Source organism: Oreochromis aureus, linkage group 3 (genome assembly GCF_013358895.1).
Source record: "Oreochromis aureus strain Israel breed Guangdong linkage group 3, ZZ_aureus, whole genome shotgun sequence".
Lineage (NCBI taxonomy): Eukaryota > Metazoa > Chordata > Actinopteri > Cichliformes > Cichlidae > Oreochromis > Oreochromis aureus.
Window position 1 is genome coordinate 70,056,822 of NC_052944.1, and position 26,081 is coordinate 70,082,902.

Consider the following 26,081-nt stretch of genomic DNA (forward strand, 5'->3'; position numbering starts at 1 on the left):
TTCATTGGTAATATAATTTCATGAAACATAATAAAATGTTATTAACATCTTATTACAGATTCCTTTGTTTTGTTTAAGCAGAAGTGAAAAATCTGAAATCTGAGTGCGTAATCATTAAAAGAAAAACAAATCTGAAAAACAAGGAACCATTCCTGTTTGAGCTCCTATCAGAAAACATTCTCTTACAAGCACCCTGTGCTGAAGCTTTTCTGTGAAGTTTGGTCACTGAAGGATGTTGCTGCTGTTTTTTATCTGAAGTTGGCGTTTAAGATTTTACTTTGCTTTCAGCACTTAAGTAGTATAACCGTATATAACAGATGTATAACAGTTCCCACTAAACACTGGACATCAGATAAGTGTGGAGATCATGTCTATATTGGGTGTGTTGGTCCATGACCAAGTCTGGACATCTATACGATCTCTGAACTTCGTCCAAAATTAGCACGTCCAACCATGACCCAACCTGGACATCAGTATGACGTTCAACATTTGAACTTTGCATTGGCTAATTTTTTTAGACGTCATTTGGACGTCTATTATAGGTGAATGGTATTTACATGACTAATAAATATAATATTTTTTTATTTACATTTTCAAAATTGTTGTTATGAACATGATACATACAATTATTTATGAACAAACATGATTATTTTATGTAATAGCCTTTTGATTTTTTTTAGTTTGTCTTCTGTTTATTTTTTCTGTAGATCAAAATTCCAACAACAATTTCAACAAGAAGCACAGCAAAAACTATCAGACCAACAATCAGTCCAACAGATCCATCCTCTGTGTGTCCTCCTGTCTGACCTGCAGGTGAGAAACAGGTGTGAGGTGTCCAAAATTAGCACGTCTTTAGAAGCAAACATCAACAACCAGGAAGCAGCTGAACGTCTGATCACCCACACACTCAACTCTACTCACTCACCTGGAGGAACAACTCTGAGGCTGATGATGCTGCTGGATTTCCAAGAGCGTCTTTCGTTCGTGAAGATACGACACTCGTATGTTCCAGTATCATTAATCGTCACATTGTTCAGAATCAAAGACACGTCTCCATCCTTCATCTGTCTGTCCTGCAGATCCACCCGGTTCTTAAAAGATAGATGCTGTAAATATGTAACTATCTCTTTCTTCCAATACAAAAGGACAGACTGTGTCTCCAGATCATGTCTGCTCCACTCTACAGCTGGTATGAGGAGGGTGTTTGGAGCTCTGCATGGAAGAACGATGTTCTGTCCAGACTCAGCTGTGATGTTGTCGACTTTCTGGTCTGAAAGAGGAAATGACACAAAGCAGAGAGCTTAAAGAAGCGTTTTACTACAGCAGTCAAGCAAAGAGAGGCTTGTGATCACAAATTTTGAAGCCATTATGATAACCTTATCCCCCATGTGGAGGTCTACCTTTTTTATATCCAATTAAAATCAATTCACTCAGAAAGATCCTCTGAAAAAGAGAATTCTTGGAAGAGTTTAATACACAGAATCACATGAACAGCAAAACAGTACATTTTACAGCAAAATAATAGCAGAAAACAAAGCAATGCGAGAAGAGACACACAAAATGACAGACAGGAAAAAAAGAGCTGGTCTGGGCATATCTGACCCTCCTTTATAGGATCCCTTTGACAGTTTTATGACCAAAAGTCGGCAAAACTATATATATCAAACATACTGCAGAGCAAAAACAATTAATCCTCCTGACAACTTTGTCGCTGCCAGAGGTGGGCCACTATATCTGTTAAAGAAGGGTTTTTCACAACTTTGGGCGATTGGGCGATTAATTTTGTACATGTAGCATGGAGCAGCTTTTACCTCTTAGTGTAAACCACTGTGAGTCTTGCTGTCTCTTAAACTGCATCAGGTCTGTGTCTGCTTACTTCTCTACTGTCTTGGTTATATTTCTATTTATCAGCAAATGGGTGAAAATGACTAACATGTCTGAATTGGAGACAACAGGCCCAGGGATTCACTCCCTATCCTGGTTAAGACTTTTGAGAGCTCTTCTTCAGCTTACATCATTTATTTATTTTTCCTGGACATTTTTATAAAAAGTAATTTTCTATGTCACTATGGCACTGAGAACTTGATGCATTGTTTTTGTATTCACAATATCAATCTGTGGCTCTTTGCTTACTGTATCATTACTTATTATTAATCTCTGGCTCTCTTCCACAGCATGTCTTTGTCTTGCCTTCCTCCCCTCAGCCTAACAGATGGCCCCGCCCCTCCCTGAGGCTGGTTTTGCTGGAGGTTTCTTCCTTTTAAAATTGAGTTTTTCCTTCCCACTGTTGCCAAAGCACTAGCTCATAGTGGGCCATATCATTTTTGTGGGTTTTCTCTGTATGTATTATTGTAGAGTCTACCTTACTATGTAAACCACCTTGAGGTGACTGTTGTTGTGATTTGGTATAAATAAAATTGAATTATTTCTGTGCTACATTTGTGTTTTGCATATCTGCTCTACAGACCACTTCTCTGTAGCCACAAAAGGGATAAAAATATGGACCAAAATTTTGTACCGTTACATGTTTAACAAGAAGTTTCTCTCTCCGGTCAAAAACCAGGAAACACTTTCACCACTCATCACAGACTGACCTGGAAGAACAACACTCAGGTTGATGATGATGGGATCAGTCTTTAGATAGACTCTCTTCCCCTGGTTAGTTTTTGTCTGGACAACATGACACTTATATGTTCCAGTGTCATTAATCATCACATCCTTCAGAATCAAAGACACGTCTCCATCCTTCATCTGTCTGTCCTGCAGATCCACCCGGTTCTTAAAAGATGGATGCTGGTTTTCTGGATCAAACTGCTCATCCCGGTACAAAAGGACATATTCTGTATCAAGGTCACATCTGCTCCACTTTACAACTATGATATGTGTGTGTTTTGGAGCTTGACATGGCAGAGTGACCGTCTGTCCAGGCACTGCTTTGATGTTTATCTGGTCTGAGAGAAGGAACAACAGAGCAGAGAGGTTAAAAGCATCAAGTGCAATTGTTCATGTCACAGTTATATTATAATAAAATTAATCTCACATTTCCTGTCTTTCCATGTCAATTCATTATCCAGTTTGAGCGTCAAATCCAAATGAGTACCTTTTAATCAACCTTTATGTTTCAGAGAGGTTGCAATGTGCAGCTGGGGTTTTTGTTTTTGTCTTTTTTAGGAATAAATCAAGAAATGGGTGGTCAAAGGACAGGTCTCTCTTGGAAATGATCATTTAATCTCAATGAGATTTTTTTAACTTGATAAATAAAGGACTAATTAAAAAAAAGGTCAAAAGTTCTCCTATGAATGTATAAGCTAAACGTTTTTTTTCATCCAGTTTTTAAATCCTATAAATATATAATGCCTGTGATATTCTACTCTATTTGTGTGATATGATATGATTTTATGTCACATTTTGAATTTGATTTGTATTTATTTATTTACTTTTTACACAATGTACCAATTTTATTTTAATTTTTTAAACATATGAAATCTGTATTATACAACCTATGATGTTGTGACAAAGGAGTGTCATTAACGACGATCATCTATTGTGTCTTTATCATTAAATGATATCACTTTTGAGACTCTATGACTAATATTGTGTCAGTCATGGTAGCATGAAAACTTCCCTACCAGACTCAGGATGTCATAAACTGGGCGTAGCGACTTTACTGGATAGATGCAGGGCAGTAAGAATCAACATACCCACATATGGGTACCTAATGTGTACATTTATGTCTGCATTTTCATTTTGTTATATATGAAGAAAAAACATGTTTTCAGTTTTGTCTTGTTATACAATGTTTGAAATAAAAAAAATAAAGTTTGAGACTCCTGGTCTAAAGCTTTACTGGACTATTTTTATGTAAACTGTGACAGCCACAGTAGGCTAATTCCAAACAGATCCACCACGCCCAGAGATCGCTGTCTCCACACTTACACTGATAACTGACTGTTACATTTTAATGTTTGTAAAGCATGTTGACTTCTACAGATAACCACTGTAACAGAGGGCCCTCGCAGACAATGTTACAAGTTTACTGATAAGCATCCTCAGACACAGTTTGCCCAGGCAGCTTTCCTGGCAGGTCATACAGCCCCCTTAAACACACTTTAAAACATCAGTATGAAGAGAATTCTTAGTGATGTTATTTTATAAATCAGTTATTTTGTAAATCAGGAAACCCAATTGTATTTAAAATTTTATCTTACCTGCAGAGATAAACAGGAAGCAGACAGAGATTAAAGTGCAGCAGAGCGATGCAGAGGTTAAAGCAGGCATTTCCTCTTCATCTGAAAGTATGAAGACTTCCAAATGCTGGCAATATTACACATTAACTAAATATCTGGATTTAAGTTATGTCTACATTAAGCTAACACTTTTAAATACAGCTGAAAGTGTCTGAATGTCATGACAGGTGTGTTTTCTTTGCAGCTTGTTCTGTTTTGCTTGTTATGTTTGCATGGTAACAAATGGGTGGAGCCATGAAAACCCTCCTCAGGCTTGGTATTTCATACCTGAGCTCTTATGCCTAAAATAAGCAAGATTTACTGTGTGTGCATTCATGTTGTTCAGAAAATCTGAATTTGAATTTTGTTGATACTTTTTACCATTGCAGATCTTTATTAGTAAAATCAGTGGCCTTTTCTTCAATGTAACACAGGAACATTAGTCTTTATGGGATTTGGAACTGGAAGTAAGGACTAAAAATGTCTTTATAATGTTCATATTGAAAGTTGGGGTGGGAAGGGCTAGTTTATCTGACTGGGATTACAGTATGTCCTGTTATATCACTTCACTGCTTTGCTCTTTGTTACAGTGAATACAGAAGTGTCTGAGTTGTTCTTCTGGTTTTGTTGTTTTTTCTTTATAAGGACAGAATAAATAAATAAATATGAGCCTCAGATACTGACATGAACATGACCTAACTGACCAAAGTTGAACAAAACCTGCTTGGACAGCGGTTAGTTGTTGACATGTTCACAATAAATAGAGTCAGAGCGCTGACTCAGTTTAGATGTTTCACTGGGCTTTATTCCAGGAAGCAGGTTCAGCTGACAACTCTGAGCTTGTCATCGCTGATATTACACAGTGGGGCTGTGTGGGTGTACACATGAGGTGCTGCTTTCTTTCTGCTCATTGTTACAGCTTATTTTTCCCAGTCTGTAACTGGACTTAGTAATTAGTAACTCAGTAATTAATCCTCAAACATTATAAAGGCTAGTTGAGGTCCATGGTGAGGTTATGATTGGTTCTCTGTTTGCTGCTTCTTTCTCTAATATCTAGTTTGTGAGATCCACCCAAAATAATGCAGAGCCCAAGTGGTGTGTTTTGAGTTTCTGATTTTGGGAGCAACATGAATAATTGTCTGGGCCTGTGGGTTGTTGTCTCTCTTTTCTCTGCCTGTAGATGGCTTAGTTTGTGTTGTGACTTTTCTTTTTGATATAGCTTTATTGCTCTTTCATTGTGTTTAGACCTTTTAAAACGCAGCGTATTATTTATTTAATTAATTTATTATTTAACCTCTCTTCTGTTTGGCTTGTTTTCTTTTCCTATTTGTTGTTGATCTCCACACTGTCCCCTAAAGCTCATCACAGGTCCATGACACCTGAGCAGCATGCAGAGGGTGTGATTATTATATTTAAACTGCTCAGATATTTGTGATGGCTAAACTTTTTCCAAATGAATTAAATAATGTTGGAACCTGTTGGAATTTGTTTATCTCCCTTAACTTTCATCCCAACAGGTTTCCTATGAACTTGTTTGCAATTTAGATCAGTGGGTCTTAACAGCTACTTCCTCAATTTGAAAAAGTGGAGAACGAACCTTCAAAAGTGTCCTTTTTTCAAAAGTGTATCATATTTGATACATGAAATTTTGAGTTTTTGAGACTCCTACATCATCACTGATTTTTTTCCCCCCTGAAAATTCTCACATTCTAAATTGTAGAAAAGTCCTCGATAGTGTAAAAATGTTGTTGTTGATATTTAGGTATTTGTGTGTTTGTCGTAAAGTTCAATAAACAGCCCAGTTCCAAAAATTTATTTTATTTTTCTGGCAATTTTTTAAAAAACAGACAAGTAACACGATGACAGCACGTTTACACCTTCTTTTCAGACCGACTCAGAGTCATACTGAACATAAAAGGTGAATCTGTTCACCTTCTCTACTACCCACATGTTGAACGGGTTATGCCTTAATGAGCCCTGTGGTAACATGAGACAAACAACAAATATATAACCCTAAATTCATATATGGCTGCAGGAAAATGGGTCAGATAATTAAAGAGGAGTTTCTGCTGAGAATAATTTTCAGAGGTTGTGACTCATCACTTTGAATGTGACTAAATGTCACATAATCCACAACAACACTGCACTAAGTGGCTTTAAATTTATATATAAAATGTATATACTATATTCTAATTTATACTATAATAACCTTTGCTGCATTGCTGTAGTAAGCATTTGAATTAATTAAAACTTTACTGACAGCATTAATTCATTTTTTTATATAGCACCAAATCACAAAAAGAGTCGCCACACGGCGCTTTATATTGTAAGGTAGACACTACAGTAATACATACTGAAAAAAAAAACAACAGTCATATGACCCCCTATGAGCAAGCACTTTGGCGACAGTGGGAAGGAAAAACTGCCTTTTAACAGGAAGAAACCTCCGGCAGAACCAGGCTCAGGGAGGGGCGGGGCCATCTGCTGCGACCGGTTGGGGTGAGAGAAGGAAAACAGGATAAAGACATGCTGTGGAAGAGAGACAGAGATTAATAACAGATATGATTCAATGCAGAGAGGTCTATTAACACATGGTTCAGTAAGGACAGATCATTAGAAAGAATGAACATGATTTATTGATTAACAGAATATAAATAGATGTTTGGTGGTTAGACTCCGATGGCCTGTCTCGGCAGAATGGAACCCCAGCTGTGAAAGGGATTAGAGCAGAACCCCCCAGAGTCTAGATGCTGGTGGTGGAGATCCAGGTGGCTTGAATGGAGCTTGAGTGATGAGAGGTGGAGATGGGGAGGAGGTGGGTGCTATAAAGGCATCTGCAAAGGAGAATGACCGATGCGCAGTAAGATTTAAAGTGCGCGCCATGAATGCCGATTGGCCTGGAGAAGGTGAATGGACTAGATGACACAAACAGTTTGACAGGGTGGGGAAGTGGAAGTGATACAGCTTAGATTTAGCAGGCAGCACCTCAGAGCTGAGGGATGTGAGAGGCCATAGATCTTCTTTACTAAACTTGCTTCACTGAGTAAGAAAGGTGAATGAAGAAGAAACACCCAGTGCAACATGGGAATCCCCCAGCAGCCTACACCTATTGCAGCATAACTAAGGGAGGATTCAGGGTCACCTGATCCAGCCCTAACTATGTGCTTTAGCAAAAAGGAATATAATTTGTTTAGCCTAGCATAACTAGAAACTGGTTGAGCAGCGAGCTTGTCTGTATTCAAAATTAAAGATAAAGATCAGCTGTACCTGGGCCTCCTTGTTCTGATGATTGTTTGCCCATAATTGATGTTTTCAGGTCTCACTGCTGAGTCAGCTGAATCAGTCACTGCACAATAAGATACATTTAATTTAGTGAAGTACAACAACTGCAAATCTATTGTCACGGTCTGCGGAGACAGGCCGTGCAGTGGTGTGTGTGATGGACCCAGGTGCGTACACAAGTTAGTAGACGGGAGTGAACTTAACAGAAAGCGAGCCTTTATTATGGCTGAAGAAGACAAAGTGTACAAAACAAAGCAGGGATAGAGTGACTAAACTAGACTATAACTAAACTGGGAAAACTAATACTGTGACAAACTAAGAAGACTCAGAGACTAGGATGATCACTGCAAAGACTGACCGTGAAAACATGGAGGTGAGAACACAGACGACGCGACACTGAGCACAGCAAGACTGGGGACTAAATACACACATGAGGCGATCAGGGGAAGTGGAGACACATGAGAACACAGCTGACTAGAATGAAACATAATGACAATACAGGGGAGAGTAACACTAACTACAATGAACAAAGAACACCAGACTCTTCCAAAATAAAACAGGAAACACGCAGACATAGACATGGAAATGAAACATGGCATGAACTTAACATAACTGCATAGACATGAAACATGACACGTAGACACAGAACCAGGGAGACTGAGTACAGGGGAAGATGGCAGAAATAACTACAAGAACTTGACAACATAAGACACACAGACATAACACACATGAAGGGCAAGAGAGACTAAACACAAGGGTAATATAATTACAAATGAGCTGGAATAACTTAATGAACCTAAACAAACAATAAACATCCAAATAAACTCAAAACACTGGGTCGCATGACCCAGGACCATGACATCTATACTATTATTACACACAGCTATAGCAACACTTAATTTACTTTCTGCAGCATTATGAAACAATTAAGTGATGATGTTTACAAACTGCATCAGCTTTTCAGAGTTTCCTCCTCTAAACAGCTGCTGCTGACCACAAAGCACTGGGGGGCAGTTCTGAGAAAAACAAGCTGGACGACCACAAAGCTGCCATCATGTTTCAGTGCAGCCTGAGATGCTTCACCACAGAGCACAAAGCAAACACTTTCTCACAGCATGAATAATATTATTAACCAAACCAGCACACACTGCAGTGAGAGGTCTGATCAGACTGACAGCAGGAAGTAGCTGCTGTGGTTTTACACGCAGAACTTTAAAAATGATTCATGCTTTGAAGGACAGTTTGAGAGGCTGGAAATGAAGATTTATGGTTCTTTCTTTGGTGATCTGTCTTTTCAGTCTCTCTGTTTATGTCTCATAATAAAAGTAAATTCATCCTGACAATAAAGCTAACAGCTAGTGTCAGCACAGACGGATTACAGACACATCTGAGCTGATTTTAGTGATTATCGGTTATTTGTAACATTATTGAATGTTCTGTGTGGTCTCTGCACACATCTTTCATCTATTTATATTCCTACCCCGTTTACTCTCCTGCTGTAACTATGTGAATATACCAAGTCTGGGACTAATAAAGGCCATCTTATGTTTTATTTTCCATAAAACACAGCAGTCAGTCCCACTGGTAAACTGGCAGATATGTTGATGCATTTCTGTGAACATAAATAGGAATGAAGTAAAAAGTTTAACAAATTATTTTTACTAAGTATTTTCTGTCTGACCCTCTGTCTCTAAATCTAGATCAGCTGGTTTAGGAAAACTAATTAATTGTGATTGTAAAATAAAGTTTTATGTGTTCAGCAGCAGCCACAGAGCAGAGAAACAGGAAGTGTTCTTGGTTTAAGATACACTGCTACAGAAAAAAGGAACCACTAAACAGTTTTAAAGTGTATAACACAAAATCAGTTACACTTCAGGGATGTCAAACTATCCAGTGAGGAAAACGAAACCATTGTGTGTCTATTTCAGCTGCCTCAGTGCAAATCAAGGTGTCAGCAGAGGAGACACAACAAGAAGACAAACTCCAAAAAGTGAATAGTTTGGTCAAATGGTTCTTACAGATCATTGCTCTCTTCTGATGTCTGACTGATTTTTCTCACTTTAGCTTTTTCCTGGTGTTCTTGTCACTGTTCAGACAACCTCTGAACTCTGATCTGCACAGTGCTGGGCTGTGACCACAGGTCCCACTAAAGTAATGTCAGCACCTGATACCAGTGAGAGTTTAGAAAGGTTCTGGTAGGAACACAAAGGAGCAAAAGTCAGTACTGCTGCTGGGCTGATGCTTTGTCTCATCTCCTGGTATGTTACCTACTGGAGTCTGTGAGGTTTTGTTATGATTGGGCACTATATAAATAACACTGAACAAAGCAAACCTTGTTACAGCACATGTAAATCTGCCCTCCTGAAGGTGCTCAACTACCTGAATGGGCTGCAGGGACCACCTCATGCTACCATTAAACACAAGCAAAAAGCTAGAACTATACTCTGTGTACATCTTCTTTCCTCTTTTTTATTTAAAAAAAAAACAGCTTTAAAACAGGTTAGCGTTTAAGGAAAGTATGAGTGAGGGTGTTTAAATAAATTAAAACCATGTGACAAGTGTTATGTGTCTCTGCCACGGTACTGGGTCTATGACCCATTGTTATATTGCTTGATTATTTGTCATTCATGGTGGTTTTCTGTGCATATAATATGTCTATATGTCATGTCTCTGAGTCTGTGTCTTTCTGAATGTCTTGTGCTTCCTGTTTTATTTTGATAGTCCTTGTCCTATGTCAGTGTATTCTGCTTTGTTTCCTTTGTCTCATTATGTCAGATCAATTCCAGCTGTGTTCCCACTGGTTCCCCATCCTCTGGTCGTCCTGCCTGTGTATTTAAGCCCTGTGTTTTCCTCTGCTTGTTGCTGGTTTGTCTGCTTGTCTTCCCCTGTTGTTCCCTCTGTGTTTCAAGTTTTTCCTAGATCTTTGTCGCTGGTTGCATGTTTCTTGTTGGCTTTCCCAGTTTAGGTTTTTCTTAGTTTAAGTTATAGCCATTTCCTGGCTTGGTTTATATGTTGCTTCCCACTCAGTAAGTTGTCAGTGCCTGCTCTTAGGTCCACAATCCTCTTTAAACTTCATCTTTTCAAATCTCTTAGACTGACTTTCTGAAGTGTTTTTTTTTTCTTTCTATCAGAAACAGGATGCTGGATGACTGCAGAGCTGTTAGCTTCAGTTAACCACAGACCACAAACACACAGTCCAGCTCACAGTGAACAACACTCAGTAAGCACAGAGTTAAACACATGATTACATCTGAAAAAGATGATCAAATATCACAAAAAATAAAAACTTGAATATTGTGAATTCCAGTTTTCAGGAAAATGTCCATTTACTTTCCTAGAATCCACATTTACTATACATCACTATATACTTCTGATCATCCCTCACATAGTGACCTTAATATCATATAATTAAAGTCAAGATCAGGCTTCAAAAATCTAAATCTGATTCTGCCCTCACATTAAATTCAGTTTAAGATACATGAAGAAGAAAATGTCAGAGAAAACATCTTCATAATAAAGACTGTCACATTTTGTTGTATGGTCTCACTTCCCAACTGGGAAACTGCACTGAAGTCCTTCTAGAAGCAACTCTTATCACTCACTATGTTTTTGGAAATCACGTCCCTCATCTGTGTGAAGTAGTGCGTTACACAGCTTCCATTGAGTTTTATTTATTTAGTGGCAATTCAACAGTAAGTTAAATAAAATTTCTGCTGAAATTATATTTATGGCAGATCAAACTGAAGTAAAGATTAAAACAAGTACTAAGATACAAATCTGAAAAATAAGCAGAAGCAGTTCATCTAATGTCCTCTTAAAACATCAAGAGTGAGTCAGCCCCCAAAGACTAACAGATGTAGTTCATTTAGTGATAAAAAAAAACCCACTAACAAATATCTTTACTACATTAAACCTGGCTTGAAGAACATATGTCAACTCAGATATTACCTCTGCTTCATCAGATTGGCTGTTGTTGTTGTTATCTTGACAGTGTTGTACATGACATGAGTGATGATGTCATCTTCTCCAACTTCTGCTTGATCTGCTGAAATGATACAAAATGAACAACAATATAAATTAAATATCTAAACAGAGATTACATTTAATAAAAGTTGTTACTGTGATCATAATGAATGTGAACTTTATTCTACTGAACAAACTCAGACATGAAAGATCAGGAAGTCTGAGTCTCACCTTCAGGTTTCCTGTGAACACATCGTCTCACCATCAGAACCAGTAACATCAGTAGAACCACAACACAGACTGATGACAACACATGAATTACAGGATGAAAGCGTGAGGGAGAAAGATTGATGGAGGTTGAGCTAGGAGCAGAGGATGTAGGTGGAGGTGTGGATGTAGGTGGAGGTGTGGTGGTGTGTTCCCCTAAAATAAAGCAAACACAGTCATTAAGTTGTCGTCACATTGTGAATGTTGAAAGCTGCAGAAACACAGACAGGTGAGTGTGTCACCTGTGACAGTGATCCAGCTGGATGGAGACTCTCCATGACCGCTGATGTCACACTTGTAGAGGCCTTCATCAGACCTGGAAACATGCTGGATGGTCATGTGACCTGTAGGCTGCTTCCTGATGAGGGAGCCATCTTTATAGAAAGCAGCTGGGAGGTTGGAGGAGTGGTCTTTGTTTTACAGAGCAGAGTGACGTCATCTCCTCCATCACAGGGAGGACAGGACTCTGCAGGATCACTGATCCACCTCAACACAGAGACAAACTACAGCATTTCATCCATTTACACACAGCTTCATCAACACTAACTCCACACACTCAGCTTACCAGTGACTGTCAGGTTAACCATGTTACTGATGGGACCCTCTCTGGACTCACACCAGTAAACTCCACTGTCCCATGTAAAGAGGTTGATGATGTTGCAGGAAGAACCAGCTTCTTCTCCCCAGCCATCAGTACACTGCGTCCTTTTTTGTTTGTTCACATTTCTCCTCAGAGTCCATCCAGCAGAGCTGTCGTCCTCCTCACAACTCAGAGACACAAAGCCTCCTTCAAAGAACTGAGAGCTGCTGGGACTCACAGTCAGACGAGCTGTGAGGGTTAAAATGAAAAACTGATGATCTGTTAAACCAGGGGTGGGCAACTCCAGGCCTCGAGAGCCGGTGTCCTGCAGGTTTTAGATCTCACCCTGGGTCAACACACCTGAATTAAATGATTTGTTCATTATCAGGTCTCTGGAGAACTGAAGACATGTTGAGGTGGTCATTTAACAGTTTGAATCAGCTGTGTTGGATCAAGGACCCATCTAAAACCTCCAGGACACCGGCACTCGAGGCCTGGAGTTGCCTACCCCTGTGTTAAACCATCAACCCAATCAGGTCATATCAGTGAGCATTTCTCAGGTTTAAACTGTGACAGAAGAAGGTTACTGACCTTGGTTTGTTGTACAGCTCAGCAGTGAGATCAGAACTAAAGAGAAATGACACTCAGGTTGATTTAAGGTGAACATAAAGAACAACTCCACACAAACAGCTGACAAACACACAAACTTGTCTCTGTCTGTTATATCTGCTCATTTTCATGTTCACTAGCTGGGCCCACGTCCTCATTTTAGGTTTGACAGCGTTTTAGTAGGTATAGGTGAATGGCTTTGACATGAATTGAGCTGTGATTTGGGGAAGTCCTCGACGGGGACTGGCGATGGCTCTCGGGCCTGGCAGATCCCCATGCACAAGATAGAAGTGAAGAAGTTGAAAAATGGAGAACAAGGAGGGAGGGTGGAGCACGTAAACGAGAATGATCAGCTTGCAGAACTGGGGGAACCTATATAGATGACAACCGGAAGGAGCGCATTTGGAGGCGTGGTCCTGCTCCTGAAATTCTGATGATCTACAATTGATGCCAGCAACATGTTGTGTTCTGTTCTTTTGTAGAATAATCGACTTCACCTGTTATACAGTGAGTATAGGTCATCACCCCATCACAAACTAACATTCACACCTACCAATTTAAAATCACCAGTTAAAAAAAACATGTCTTTGGATTGTAAGAGGAAAATTACACAGACAAGCAAGAATTCTAATGCACACTATGCATATAATTGTCAGCATAAGCAAAATATCCACTACGTTTAAACAAGACTTTGAAGTCATGTGTCCACTGTGCAGCTGTGTTGATATAATGAGTGAATGATTTGATCTTTTCACTGCCTGCTGTGTTTCCTCGACTCCTGAGCAAAGATAAAGAGTCAGTTCAGACCTGCAGTTGGTCCTCGTGGTGTTTTGAACTTGAATTCAGCCTGATTTGTTTTTCATGTCTTCTCCTCCATCATCAGTTATCAGGAGAGCAGACAGTCAAAGTACAAGAATTCAAACAAACACAGAGATTCTACTTACAGAGCAGACACAGCACAGATGTTTCCTTCATCGTCCTTCTCACTCATTTCAGCTTTTTTTCATTTCTCTCACTGACACCAAGTAAAGCCCGCCCTCTTCCTCTGAGCACCAGCTTTTCTACTGGTTCAAACAAAGAGTTGGGGGACTCACTTTTTTGTTTGTGGAAAGATTAGATTAGATAAAACTTTATTTCCCTCAGGTGGGTTCCTGTGGGAAATTCAGTAGCAAAATAAATAGACAAATAAATAAATAAATAAATCAGCAGGAAATTCAGACACAAAGTGATACAAAATTCCAAGGGCGTAGATTTGGTTTTGGCATTGGTGGGGACGGATGATTCAACCACTGAACCCTGCCCTGTTTCTTTTTTTTCCTTTTTGTCTTTGCTTCTTGATAAAAAAAGGAGAAATATACTTGCCTACATGTGCTATTCTACATGCATTTAAACCATTTAAAATTCATAGTTTTATATGTGAATTATATAATGTTAAATTACTATTAAACAAATGACTAAGTATTTTAGACTTTAGTTTACTTCAGCCATATTCCATATAAATCAGGTATCATACAAAAATAATAAATAGCTTCAAATACAGTCATGACAATAAAAGAACATGACTTTAAGGACTTAACAACATTACTTCAGTTATAGTGCACCAACATCTCTGATACATTAGCACTAAGGGAACACTGAATGACCTGCTGGTTTTTGTCCATAAAACTACTCATCTAAGATTACCACAAAATCATCAATTTCACCTGTGATCTTGTATCACCATTACTCTCTGAGCTCTGTGTTGGTTCTTCTGTCTCCTGACAAATAGGACATACATGACAATAAGAATAAAATGTGGAGCTGCTTCAGTGTTTCTGTCAATTTGTGCAGATCTTGACTCATCAGTAATGTTTGTAGGGTGAGTGCATTTTTAAAACAATTTGTCCAAACTGCACTACAAGGTGGAATATTTGCAAAATTGTGATTTCCTCATGATATTTTGTCTCAAAAATGAACCCTATGAATATGTCAGTACGATGAGGATGAAATTATTGTGTCACCAACCTTTTAACGTTAGGCATATAATTTTAACAGCCTCTGTAAACTAATATCCTGGCTTGCTCGAGGCTCCGTTTTCTCTGACAGTTTCAATCAAAATTAGAAATGTTACTCTGAGACTGAGATAACTAACAGTGCTGCCTGTTGTGCAGTTAGTTTCCAAAACACGTTATTCATTGTTACATACAATTTTAGACTGATGTGGGCCAAAGCCTAGCATAGCCTGTAACGTTATTATGACGGACACATTTTATGAATGAACTTGACTTTAAGTGACTTACAGGTTTCTTTGAAAAATACTTTCTTATATCCAGGTTCTTCCTTTGTGCTACCGTCCTCCTCGCAGCCCTGGCTTGCCGCTGCTAAAACTAAACAGAGCTCCCTGAAGGCACAGCCAGTCACATTGGCCATATTTGTCACATGATGTAGGAGAGAACGTAATTTAACTCTTTCTGCACCGCTGGGTGAATGAGACGTTGACAGATCGTTGTTTTTTTTTTTTTTCTTTACTCGACGAGATCAAATTATTGGTGGGGACAATTCAATAATCGCTGGATCATGGTGGGGACATGTCCCTTCCGTCCATGCCAAATCTACACCCTTGCAAAATTCACTGTATGTCTTTAAAAAAATCTTTCAACTGTGCAGAGATACACTGAAGACAGACTGGAACGCTGATTCAAATGCCACAAGAGGGGGATGTTTGACTTCTACATGCATATTGCACAGTGACACTCCAGCTGCATTTAAGATGTAATTATCGATCACAAGGGTGGTAGTTAGAACATATTCATTTAGGTTACACAGCCACTTCAGAGGATGGCACATCTATACATGGTGTAACAAGTTTTACTGCGTCTCCCAGAGCGATCTCAAATGTTTGGAAAAGAGGAGGTGGGAGACAGGGCTGGGTATTCAGCACAGGCATCTGTGTGAGGGAGACACTGGCAGAGATAAATGACTTCGAGCAGCTACACTTTTCTATCTGGGTTCAGGTGTCAGACAAGATAGCGCCTGTGTTTAATTTTACACTGGTGGCTATTATCCCTTGCAATATTATTTTCACTCTTTTGTGTCTCGACTTTGTTTCTGCTGCTAGAATTTACGATCAGGGCACGCTGTTGCACATTAAAGATTAAATGGAGAGCTACAGATGGGACAGTTACAGGAAATCTTTTCCTCCTCCTTTTGTGTGTTCCCCATCTATAGTGATGACCCTGTTGAAGCTGATGCTCCGGTGCGTGTGTCAAAAAAATCAATTTCACTATTCATTCACACACTGGTGGAATGTGGCCACAGCTGCCCTGGGGCAGACTGACAGAAGCAAGGCTGCCATATTGCGCCATCGGCCCCTCTGGCCATCACCAGTAGGTTAAGTGTCTTGCCCAAGGACACAACGACCGAGACTGTCCAAGCCGGGGCTTGAACCAGCAGCCTTCTGATTACAACCCTATAAAGGTAAAGCGCTATACAAATACAGACCATTTACCATTTACAACACGAACTGCCAACTCTTGAGCCACGATTGTTCAAAGCAACACAATGGTGGCCCAACTGAATCATAATGAAGCAGTTCGTTTTATTTTGTTCGTCTTATTTCTTGTGCATGTATAAAAGAAAGAGAATTTGCATTATGGGTCGTGCAGGGAACATGGAATGAATATTGACATGTTTCCATCACTGTGTTGGTTGTTCTGTTTGGTTTCTTGTGTTAGTCTCTGCAGGTGAGAAAGTACATTCTTCTTTTACAAGTGAGTTGAGTACATAGTGGAGAAAGTAAGGATCTCAGATATGTATCAGAACATTCTTTACATATTTGCCACACCCAACTAAAAACAATCTTCAAAACGATGACATCCTTTACCTGGACCAAACTGCAAATACCACAAATCGCTGTCTGGCTGACAATCACCTGCATGTCTGCAACTATAAGGGTTGGCAGCACTCTCCAAACACCAAGGGAAGCTAACCTTCTTTTGATTAGGAGATGATTCACTGGGGAATTCAAGCTGAAATGTGAGGAGATAATGCATTTACAACATTCAAAGTTGTGCATCATCAGAATAAATATGTTTTAAAAAGTAGTGTGGATCATGGTTCACTATACAGCTCACTAATATACTTTGAATTTTCAACAACAGGCTTTGAAACCCATGGCCAAACTATAATAAAATGGGCTTTTTGTCAAAATGTTGACTTGATTGCAAAAAAAGGTGTGTGTTGTAAACTATATCATAGAAAAGCTTTTCAAATAAGTGTAAGGCTCCCTCTGTTCAGACATTCTATGAATAAATTTCAGCTATCCAACACTTATCAAACTTGAAGTCAGGTGTGGCACCACTATACCTACAGGAAAAAAAAAGATTATATATTAATTATCTTAAAGTGTTTATTGTGTTTACATTTATTTACAGTGAAGACAGTGTAGAATATATACAAGGTGACAGGGCAGGGGGTTCCAGGGCTCCAGGGGAAAGAAGGGATTCCACACACTCTCTTCTTCTTGTACGCATGCTCACAGCTCCACTCCAGCAAACAAACGCTCCAAACAGGTTCAGAGATGGGTTGAGGAAATCTATACATGAGAAAGAACAGGTCAGGAACACTGCAAACAGATTTTGCTGGGAACACAAACTCAGATAGCTCAATGATCCAGCAATGAAAAACTTTTCTTCAGTCTGCAAAATAAATTTTCATTGTCATTACTAAAGTTTGCAATTCCCCCAAATTGCAGTAAGTTACACTAAAACTTCTGAGTATAAAATGCTCATTTGATATTTCGAACATACAAAAATGTTATGAGGCATTTCTTTGAATTTCAAACATAATTCCATAACAATATCAATTTAAAAAAAAAACAAAACTGAAAAAGTGTGCGTAAAATCAATTTGTTCGCCCTGACCTATTGTGGTCAGCAACAGACCTGGATCAACCAGCATAATCCAGAGACCAATGTTGTTTCCTCTTTCAGACCAGAGAATCATCCCAGTCGAGTCTGGACAGAACGTCACCCTGACATGTCGAGCTTCAAACAGTAACATCACAGCTGTAAAATGGAGCAGAGCTGATCTGGAGGCAGAATATGTGCTTTTGTACAGGCATGTTCCTGATTATTAGCATGAATCTTTTAAGAAGGTGGATCTGCAGGACAGACAGATGGAGGATGGAGACGTGTCTTTGATTCTGAATGATGTGATGATTAATGATGGTGGAACATACGAATGTTGTGTCGTCCAGAGAAAAACAAACCACAGGAAGCGAGCTCATCTGAAGACTCACCCCATCAGCATCATCTACCTGAGTGTTGATCCTCCAGGTGAGTGAGTAGAGTTGAGTGTGTGTGTGATCAGAGGTGAAGCTGCTTCCTGGTTGTTGATGTTTGTTTCTAAAGATGTTGTTGATGAGACTTTGTAGAAAGCAGCTGGTCTGAGTGATGTGATCAGAGTGCAGTAGATAATGTCTGACAACTGATGGTGAATTTGCTTTTTTTTTTTTTGCTAAGGAGCTCCTCAGCAACAAAACGGACCAAATCATCTGACCACAGATGTTTTTAGTGAATTTCCCTGAATCATTTAGATGCTCTTTAGTAAATGTAAGTTGGGACAGTACAAGAAATGTGGCTTTACATGAGGAGACCTGGACAGGGCAATACATTGGCATCAGGACAGGCAGACTCTATTTCAATTTAAAATTCTATTCATATAGCAACAAAACAAATTACAAACATTGCCGCTAGGTGCTTTATATTGTAAGGTACTATACCACAAGCACAATAATAAAAGAAAACAGAAAGGTCTAACAATCATATGAGACCCTATGAGCAAGCACTCTGGTGACAGTGGAAAGGAAAAACTCACTTTTAAGAGGAAGAAACCTCCAGCAGAACCAGGTTCAGGTAGAACGGTTGCCAGATGGCATCTTGTTTGTTTAGTTAAAACTTCTACTGACAATATTACAGTGACACTGTAACACACCCTGGATGACAATGGGGAAGATTTCTGATGGCTCCACAAGGTTTTTCCCCTTAGGGAGGAAGTATGTAATCTTTTTCATTTGTTTGTTTATTTGTTAGGAATCTAGCATCAACTCTGATGATCGTGGATACCAATAACAGCTCTAGCTGATTTCATTTGACTGAAAGTGTACCAAGGCCGCACCAAATATGAAAATTGGTAAATGTTTGATATTACCACATTTTTTATGGATCATCTTTAAACCTCACAACAGTATACTAGGACATGGTGGACACGAGCACCTAGCTTTGCTAAGCATTGACCAACCTTGCCCTTCCTTGTTTGTGACCCAGGTCAAAGTTAACCTTGAAAAGCAAGCAGAAACATACTAACACTTATTTTTTTAAATACTACTGGTCATGTGATCAGTAGTATTAACAGGCCATAAGAGGCTGACGTCAGCATGTTACAATAAAAACATATTAAAACATCAAAGTTTTAGTAAAGGGTGTCCTTGCCCTATAGAGGGAGTTTTCTCAGTTCTCGGTTACACACACATGCGCGTCCGCAAGACAACTCGGGTTTTCCGGGCATGGAATACACAGATATACGGAAATGGCTACTCTAACATCTACGCCCTTCTTCTGGTTTGGCTACTTGTGTGTCGTCCTGTTTGTGTCTGCAGGTGAGAAACAAAAACAACATTCCTCTTTAACACAGGGAGGTATGAGCCTGAGTTATTTAACAATACATTATTTAAATACTATCCATACCGATCATGTTTGAAACACTGACGCTAATCTCTCTGATCGAAACTATTCTCGGTACGCCTGGAAACACGGAACTGCAGACGGACTAATGCTGACGCCGTTTCTGTGCATAACGAAGTCAGACTTTCTCTCATTAAGTGAAAATAAAATAAGTATTTTTGTTTCTTTTTAATGAGCTCGTCTTTGTCTCTTCCACACCGTCGTGATGACAGAACAGAATGTGAACTATCTGCAGCCATGATCAGAGTCGAGCTGGCTGCATTCTCTAAGTACTGAAAACAAAAGCTCCATTGCTTTATTTATTATCTTCTTTAACAGTTAAAACTCTTAAACACTGTTTGTGAAAGGAGATGAATTAATATTGTCCTCACAGTTCATAGTTAACATCAGCGCAACTGATCAAGATAGCAGTCAGGCAGATGATGTAGTTTAGATTTACTGTAGTTTTGTTTGCATTAATAATGATCATTCTTATGTTTCCAGCCTTTAGGATTTTTATTGAATGTTGTCTGTTCTGACCTACACAAAACAACACAGCGAGTACACACTGGGCTGAAGTCAGATATGCATTTTCCAGTCCATCTTCTAATGAATTCTCCACATCTTTGCTTGACTTCATGAAGTTTTACATCAAAGTCAACAAATAATTCCCATCAAATATTTGAATATTGAATAACTGATGGTTGGAGAACCTTTGTAGGTGAAACTGATAATGTCAAACAGCTTTGTTCATCAGCTCAGTGTCTTTGTCAGATTTTAGCAGCACATATTACGTTATTATAAAATATACAAAGAAAAAGCTGCTATATTCAATTTTTTATAATCACACAATAAATCTCAAAGTTTGGATGCATTTAGTTGATGTTCAGTCTTTCTGGGAGTTAGCATCATCTTGTTTGTTTCATACTATCAAAGCCAGAAACGTTTGTGTTGATTGGCCTAAGATGCATTTTCCTTCAAAATAAATGACAACATTAAGGTACTATATGCTAATTATTACCATTCACAACAGTCCATTTTTAAACTGACCAATATCTTTTATTCTTCAATCAAAGCAAACGCATCACAGATCAATTCATGCTCCTGTGGATGTCATATCTTGTGACATGGGCATGATGTTTTACTCAGTGTAAATCACTGAACCGGAATTACACTTAACCTGTGATTGTTTTGCTTGCAATTTCAGATATAAGTTAGAAGTTTCAGTAGGAATAAAAAAGTGGGATTTTTTTCAGCTAATAGTCATAGTCAGTAACAAGTCAGACTAGTGTGATTCACCCAGCATAAACCAGAGGTAAACAACTGTACTTCGACCTTTAACTTCTCTGCTCTTTGTTGTTTCCTCTTTCAGACCAGAAAAACATACCAGCTAAGTCTGGACAGGACGTCACTCTGCCATGTCGAGCTCCAAACAACAACAACAAACCTATCATAATTGCAGAGTGGAGCAGAGCTGACTTGGACACAGAATATGTCCTTTTGTATCGGGGTGAGCAATTTGTTCCAGACAACCAGCATCCATCTTTTAAGAACCGGGTGGATCTGCAGGACAGACAGATGAAGGATGGAGACGTGTCTTTGATTCTGAAGAATGTGACGACTGCTGATAGTGGGATGTACAAGTGTCGTGCATTTTTGAGTCAAACACGATCGTGGGAATCCATCAACAACATCAACCTGAGTGTTGATCCTCCAGGTGAGTGAGTAGAGTTGAGTGTGTGTGTGATCAGAGGTGAAGCTGCTTCCTGGTTGTTGATGTTTGTTTCTAAAGATGTTGTTGATGAGACTTTGTAGAAAGCAGCTGGTCTGAGTGATGTGATCAGAGTGCAGTAGATAATGTCTGACAGCAGTTTGAAGAGGAAATGGATTCTGTTCTGTTCTTCACTCATCACCTACCTGACAGCTGACACCTCACACCTGTTTCTCACCTGCAGGTCAGACAAGAGGACCTGTTGGACTGATAGTTGGTCTGTCTGTTTCTGCTGTGCTTCTTGTTGCTGCTGTTGTTGGTTTTTTGATCTACAGAAACCATAAACAGAAGCAGAATTCACATCAAGCACGTGCTGTTGTTTGAACAGTTGAACTATGAGTCTCCTGCAGCTGTTCCAAGACTGATGAGTATACACTGATACTCTACTGCCAATTTGGTGTTCGGCATCTTTGTGAAAGAATTTCAACATTAGTGATTGACAAGACAATTGTAACACCAAGGAACTGTTCTGTGAAGCAGGATTTGGTTTTATACAGATAACTTCAGGGTTCTAGATTTTCAGTGCAACAAAAGTATTTCACTTACTTACTAGGGTATACTGCAATGGTAACTTCATTAATATAATAGCCCTTTTACATTTTGACTGACTAAAGAGCTTAAAGTGCACACTTTTAATAATATAGCACTATACAATTTTCCTCCCACACATAATGTTGTGTATATTTCACTCTGTGTTTAACCACTACATATTTTTCTCATACAGTATAGTAACATCTGTCTTTGTAAATTCAGCCACTCTGCTGCCACTACTCTTTCCAATAATTGTGATTGGTCAAATGCTGCAAACACCATCCTTTTTGCAGACACCCAGGGTTCATTTAGCAAGTCAGTAACCAACTTCAGGTGTCCAACCTAACCCCACTGCCAGTGTTAGTGTAAGCAAATCCAAATAATGAAAATATAATCTGGATATGTTTATTTCACTTCATAGTACAGACTTCTGAAGTTGCACTCAGCAAACAGGTTGTATCCAAAGAGGAAAGAAAATGAAAACATAAAAGACTGAAGCCACGTCCAAAATAATTCAATCTTTATCTATAAAATGCAGAATATTTCTCTTTTTAAGATATAAAGCGAAGCAATGTTTAGCGTTTTCTGAATTTCTTAATTTCTATGAAAAAGATTCAAGATTTCACTACAAGATTACAGTTTTCAAAATTAATTATTTTATTATCATTTGGTGGCTGTAGCTCAGGTGGTAGAGCAGTTCCCTTGCTAATCGGAAGGTTCGTATGCAAAATATCACTGAGCAAGATACTAACCCAAGTTGCTCTCTGACGCATCCATCAGAGTATGAATGGATGTGAAGGTTACATTAGAAAGCACTTAGAGCATAGAAAATGTGAATGGGTGAAGGAGGGGAGTTGTGTAAAGATGAGTGCTCAGAGTAGAAAAGCACTATACAAGAATCAGTATATTTACTTTTTCTACTGCTGTACAAAATTAAAAATATCTAATATTAGATAAACAAAGTAGTTATTGCATTAATATATTGCCAGCTGGAGTAAAAAAAAGAAATCGATATTCATGACTCTTAATTTAAAAAAACAAAACAAAACATTAAACAGAAATTAAATATATATGCTGTGAGGTGGGATTGTACCTGTTAACTAATGCTTTTACTTATAAAATCCACTATTATACTGCTTCAATATAAGCAGAAGAGTTAAGGACAGTTCTTTAACACATTTTTATGTATTAAGCACAGTTGTCTAAATTTCATGATGTCCAGCTTTTCAAAATTTTTAAACACTGTACAAATTTACTGTAAGACTTAATACTAAATGTTTATTTATATTCTGTATTTTGCTTTCAAATATTTTATGTTCAACTGTTTTACAACCTTTGACATTGTAGACATCATTTCATGTGATTTTCTTTCTGTACAGTTGTTTTTCTCCTTTACCAGAAACCGTGTGACCTGTTGAGTTAGTAGATGTAGCATTAACCTGAATGTTTCTTCTCCACTCCATCTTTTTTCCTCTCTCCATATGTTTATATGTTGCTACTAAATGTAATTAAAATTCTCCCCTTTAGTATTTTTTTCTCTTTCTATGATTTCAATCATAGAAAGAGGCTTCACTATGCCAAGTCAATTCAACTGCTCGTCTGTGTCTTACATCATGCTTTACTTTCGTCGCCATTCCTTTTTGGGTCATGTTTTGGGTTTAACCCCTCCACCCGTGTGATTATGTTAGTTGTCTTGAGGTGTGTTCTCCACATGTTACATCTTCACTTGTTATCTTGTGTGTATATTACTTTTTTTGTTTGTCCTTTGCTAAGTGGTTGCCAGACAATGAGATGGTGACATCCAGAACTGAACATTTTTGGATATCAATCAAATGTTAATGTACTTTTATAAGTTGTTTTTTTTTTTGTTTTTTGTTTTTTTAATTCAGGTTTAAAACTTTCTTTTTGGCTAAAGCATATAGTCAGGGCTGGATCAGGTGACCCCGAATCCTCCCTCATTTTTGCTTCAATAGGTGTAGACTGCTGAGGGATTCCCATGATGCATTGATTATTAATTCTTCAGTCACCTTTCTCACTCACTATGTGTTAATAGACCTCTCTGCATTGAATCATACTTGTGTTTTGGTGCCATTTATAAATATAGTGAACATAAATGCAGGTGGTATTTATATATGTATGTAAAGAGAAGAGAAACCTTTTTTATCCATTTGCAGAGTTTTTTCACTTTTCTGTGTTCAGTGCATTAATTGATGACGCTGCTAGTCAGTCTCAAAGTTATTTGCACAGAATTTCAGGGCTGAAAGCAAGAAGCACTGATAACAGTGGCTATGTGAGGGTCTAGCCCACGGGTCTCCCCTCCCACTCCACACCTCGAAAGCTACTGTCCTGCAGCTTTTATGCATCCTGGCACATCTGAGTCACATGAAAGGTTGTTAAAGAGGTAGGAATACAACTAAAAGCCACCAATGACTGGTAGAGGTAACTTTCCGTGGAAATTACCCAAACTTCTGCTGGTTGGTTTTAAAAAAAGACAGCCTTCCTGAATGGTCCAGCAAAGAATGTTTGTTGTTGAAACAACAGACTCAATGTCGTATCATGTTTTCTGTTTAAAATGTAAACTGCTGGTTATGAACAGTAAAAACACATTCATAAAATCAAAGAACTTGAAGCTCCACTTTTCTGTTGTTTCATTAATTTTATAGTTGTAAAGTGATTCTGGAATTAAAATCTTGACTTTAAACCATGAAGAAAAGCCGACACCATTTGTTTTAGTTAAATTTGCTTCTGTACAAAGCCATGGTAGAATACAGCCACTTTTTGTAAAAATAATGGGATATTTGACACTGTAAATCAGTTTCATAATGAAGTTTTATCACATTTTTATGTTATTCTCTTAATAAACACAGTTCTCCTGTCTTTCAATAACAAATTAAACAGATAAAAAATCCAGAGTTTATTTCAAGTGTTGAACTTGCATTTTATAGATTTTCACTGTAGTCTTCATTATTAACCTATTTATAGATAGCAAAGAAGTTTACTGGTGGCCAGATTAGCATAGCATTGAAAAAAAAAAACATGCAGATACATAAAGATTTCTGGAGAATTTAGATGTTTTCTGGGCTTTTGAGATTTGAAAGGTTTTGGCTGTCCAGTAGTTGTGTGAGAATAAATGCAAATGGGTTCAAAGTCCTAAATACTGTTACCACTGGGATTACATTCTGCTATGATGGCTCATCGCAGTCCAATCATGAAATACATTAACTTCTCTCAATCAATCATGTTCAGTTCTTCCAAGTGATGACTTGAGCTATATATAGTGGTTATTTAAAGTCCTTTTGGCAACCATCTTTGTCTGACAATTCTAAGAAAACAGTTCAATAATCCCACAGAGCATTGTTGCTGAGATAAAGCAGTATTTAGTATGCAATAAGCACATACATTATCCATGATTTCAAACTAAGCTAAAAAAAATAATTGCAAATATGATTTTCAGTGACCTTGAAGATCCTATTTTCACTATTGCAACATTTCTGGTGCGCATGAATAATGTTCAACAAAATGTTTCTGGGAGAACATTGTGCACAATTCTTGAAGGAATTTATCAATCACAGATGGATATGTCAGCAGAGCTAACAGTTCAAGCAGAAGCTGAAGAATATGGTACGGGGTCATTATACCATTCTACAGGGTAGGCCATTTATATGGATACACCGTAATAACATGGGAATGGTTGGTGATATTAAAGTCCTGTTTGTGGCACATTAGTATATGTGAGGGGGCAAACTCCTCAAGATGGGTGGTGACCATGGTGGCCATTTAGAAGTCGGCCATCTTGGATACAACTTTTGTTTTTTCAATAGGAAGAGGGCCACGTGACACATCAAACTTATTGGTAATGTCACAAGAAAAACAATGGTGTGCTTGGTTTCAACGTAACTTTATTCTTTCATGAGTTATTTACAAGTTTCTGACCACTTATAAAATGTGTTCAATGTGCTGCCCATTGTGTTGGATTGTCAATACAACCCTCTTCTCCCACTCTTCACACACTGATAGCAACACCGCAGGAGAAATGCCAGCACAGGCATCCAGTATCTGTAGTTTCAGGTGCTGCACATCTCGTATCTTCACACCATAGACAATTGCCTTCAGATGACCCAAAGATAAAAGTCTAAGTCTCGTTTAATGGTG

At 38.4% G+C, this 26,081-nt stretch overlaps 2 protein-coding genes across 2 annotated transcripts; one reads left to right on the plus strand and one right to left on the minus strand.

The window, feature by feature from the left end:
* LOC120437450 (V-set domain-containing T-cell activation inhibitor 1-like) lies at positions 1-4,419 on the minus strand. Its single transcript, XM_039608036.1, has 4 exons — positions 4,209-4,419; positions 2,595-2,951; positions 926-1,270; positions 1-807 (listed from the first exon to the last, which is right to left on the minus strand). The coding sequence occupies exons 1-4, from the start codon at positions 4,276-4,278 to the stop codon at positions 677-679; spliced, it is 903 nt and encodes a 300-aa protein (XP_039463970.1). The 5' UTR covers positions 4,279-4,419; the 3' UTR covers positions 1-676.
* Positions 4,420-19,396: 14,977 nt separating this feature from the next.
* LOC120437451 (CD226 antigen-like) lies at positions 19,397-24,558 on the plus strand. The gene is made up of 3 exons (XM_039608037.1): positions 19,397-19,563; positions 21,000-21,344; positions 21,583-24,558. The coding sequence occupies exons 1-3, from the start codon at positions 19,494-19,496 to the stop codon at positions 21,720-21,722; spliced, it is 555 nt and encodes a 184-aa protein (XP_039463971.1). The 5' UTR covers positions 19,397-19,493; the 3' UTR covers positions 21,723-24,558.
* The last annotated feature ends 1,523 nt before the right edge of the window (positions 24,559-26,081 follow it).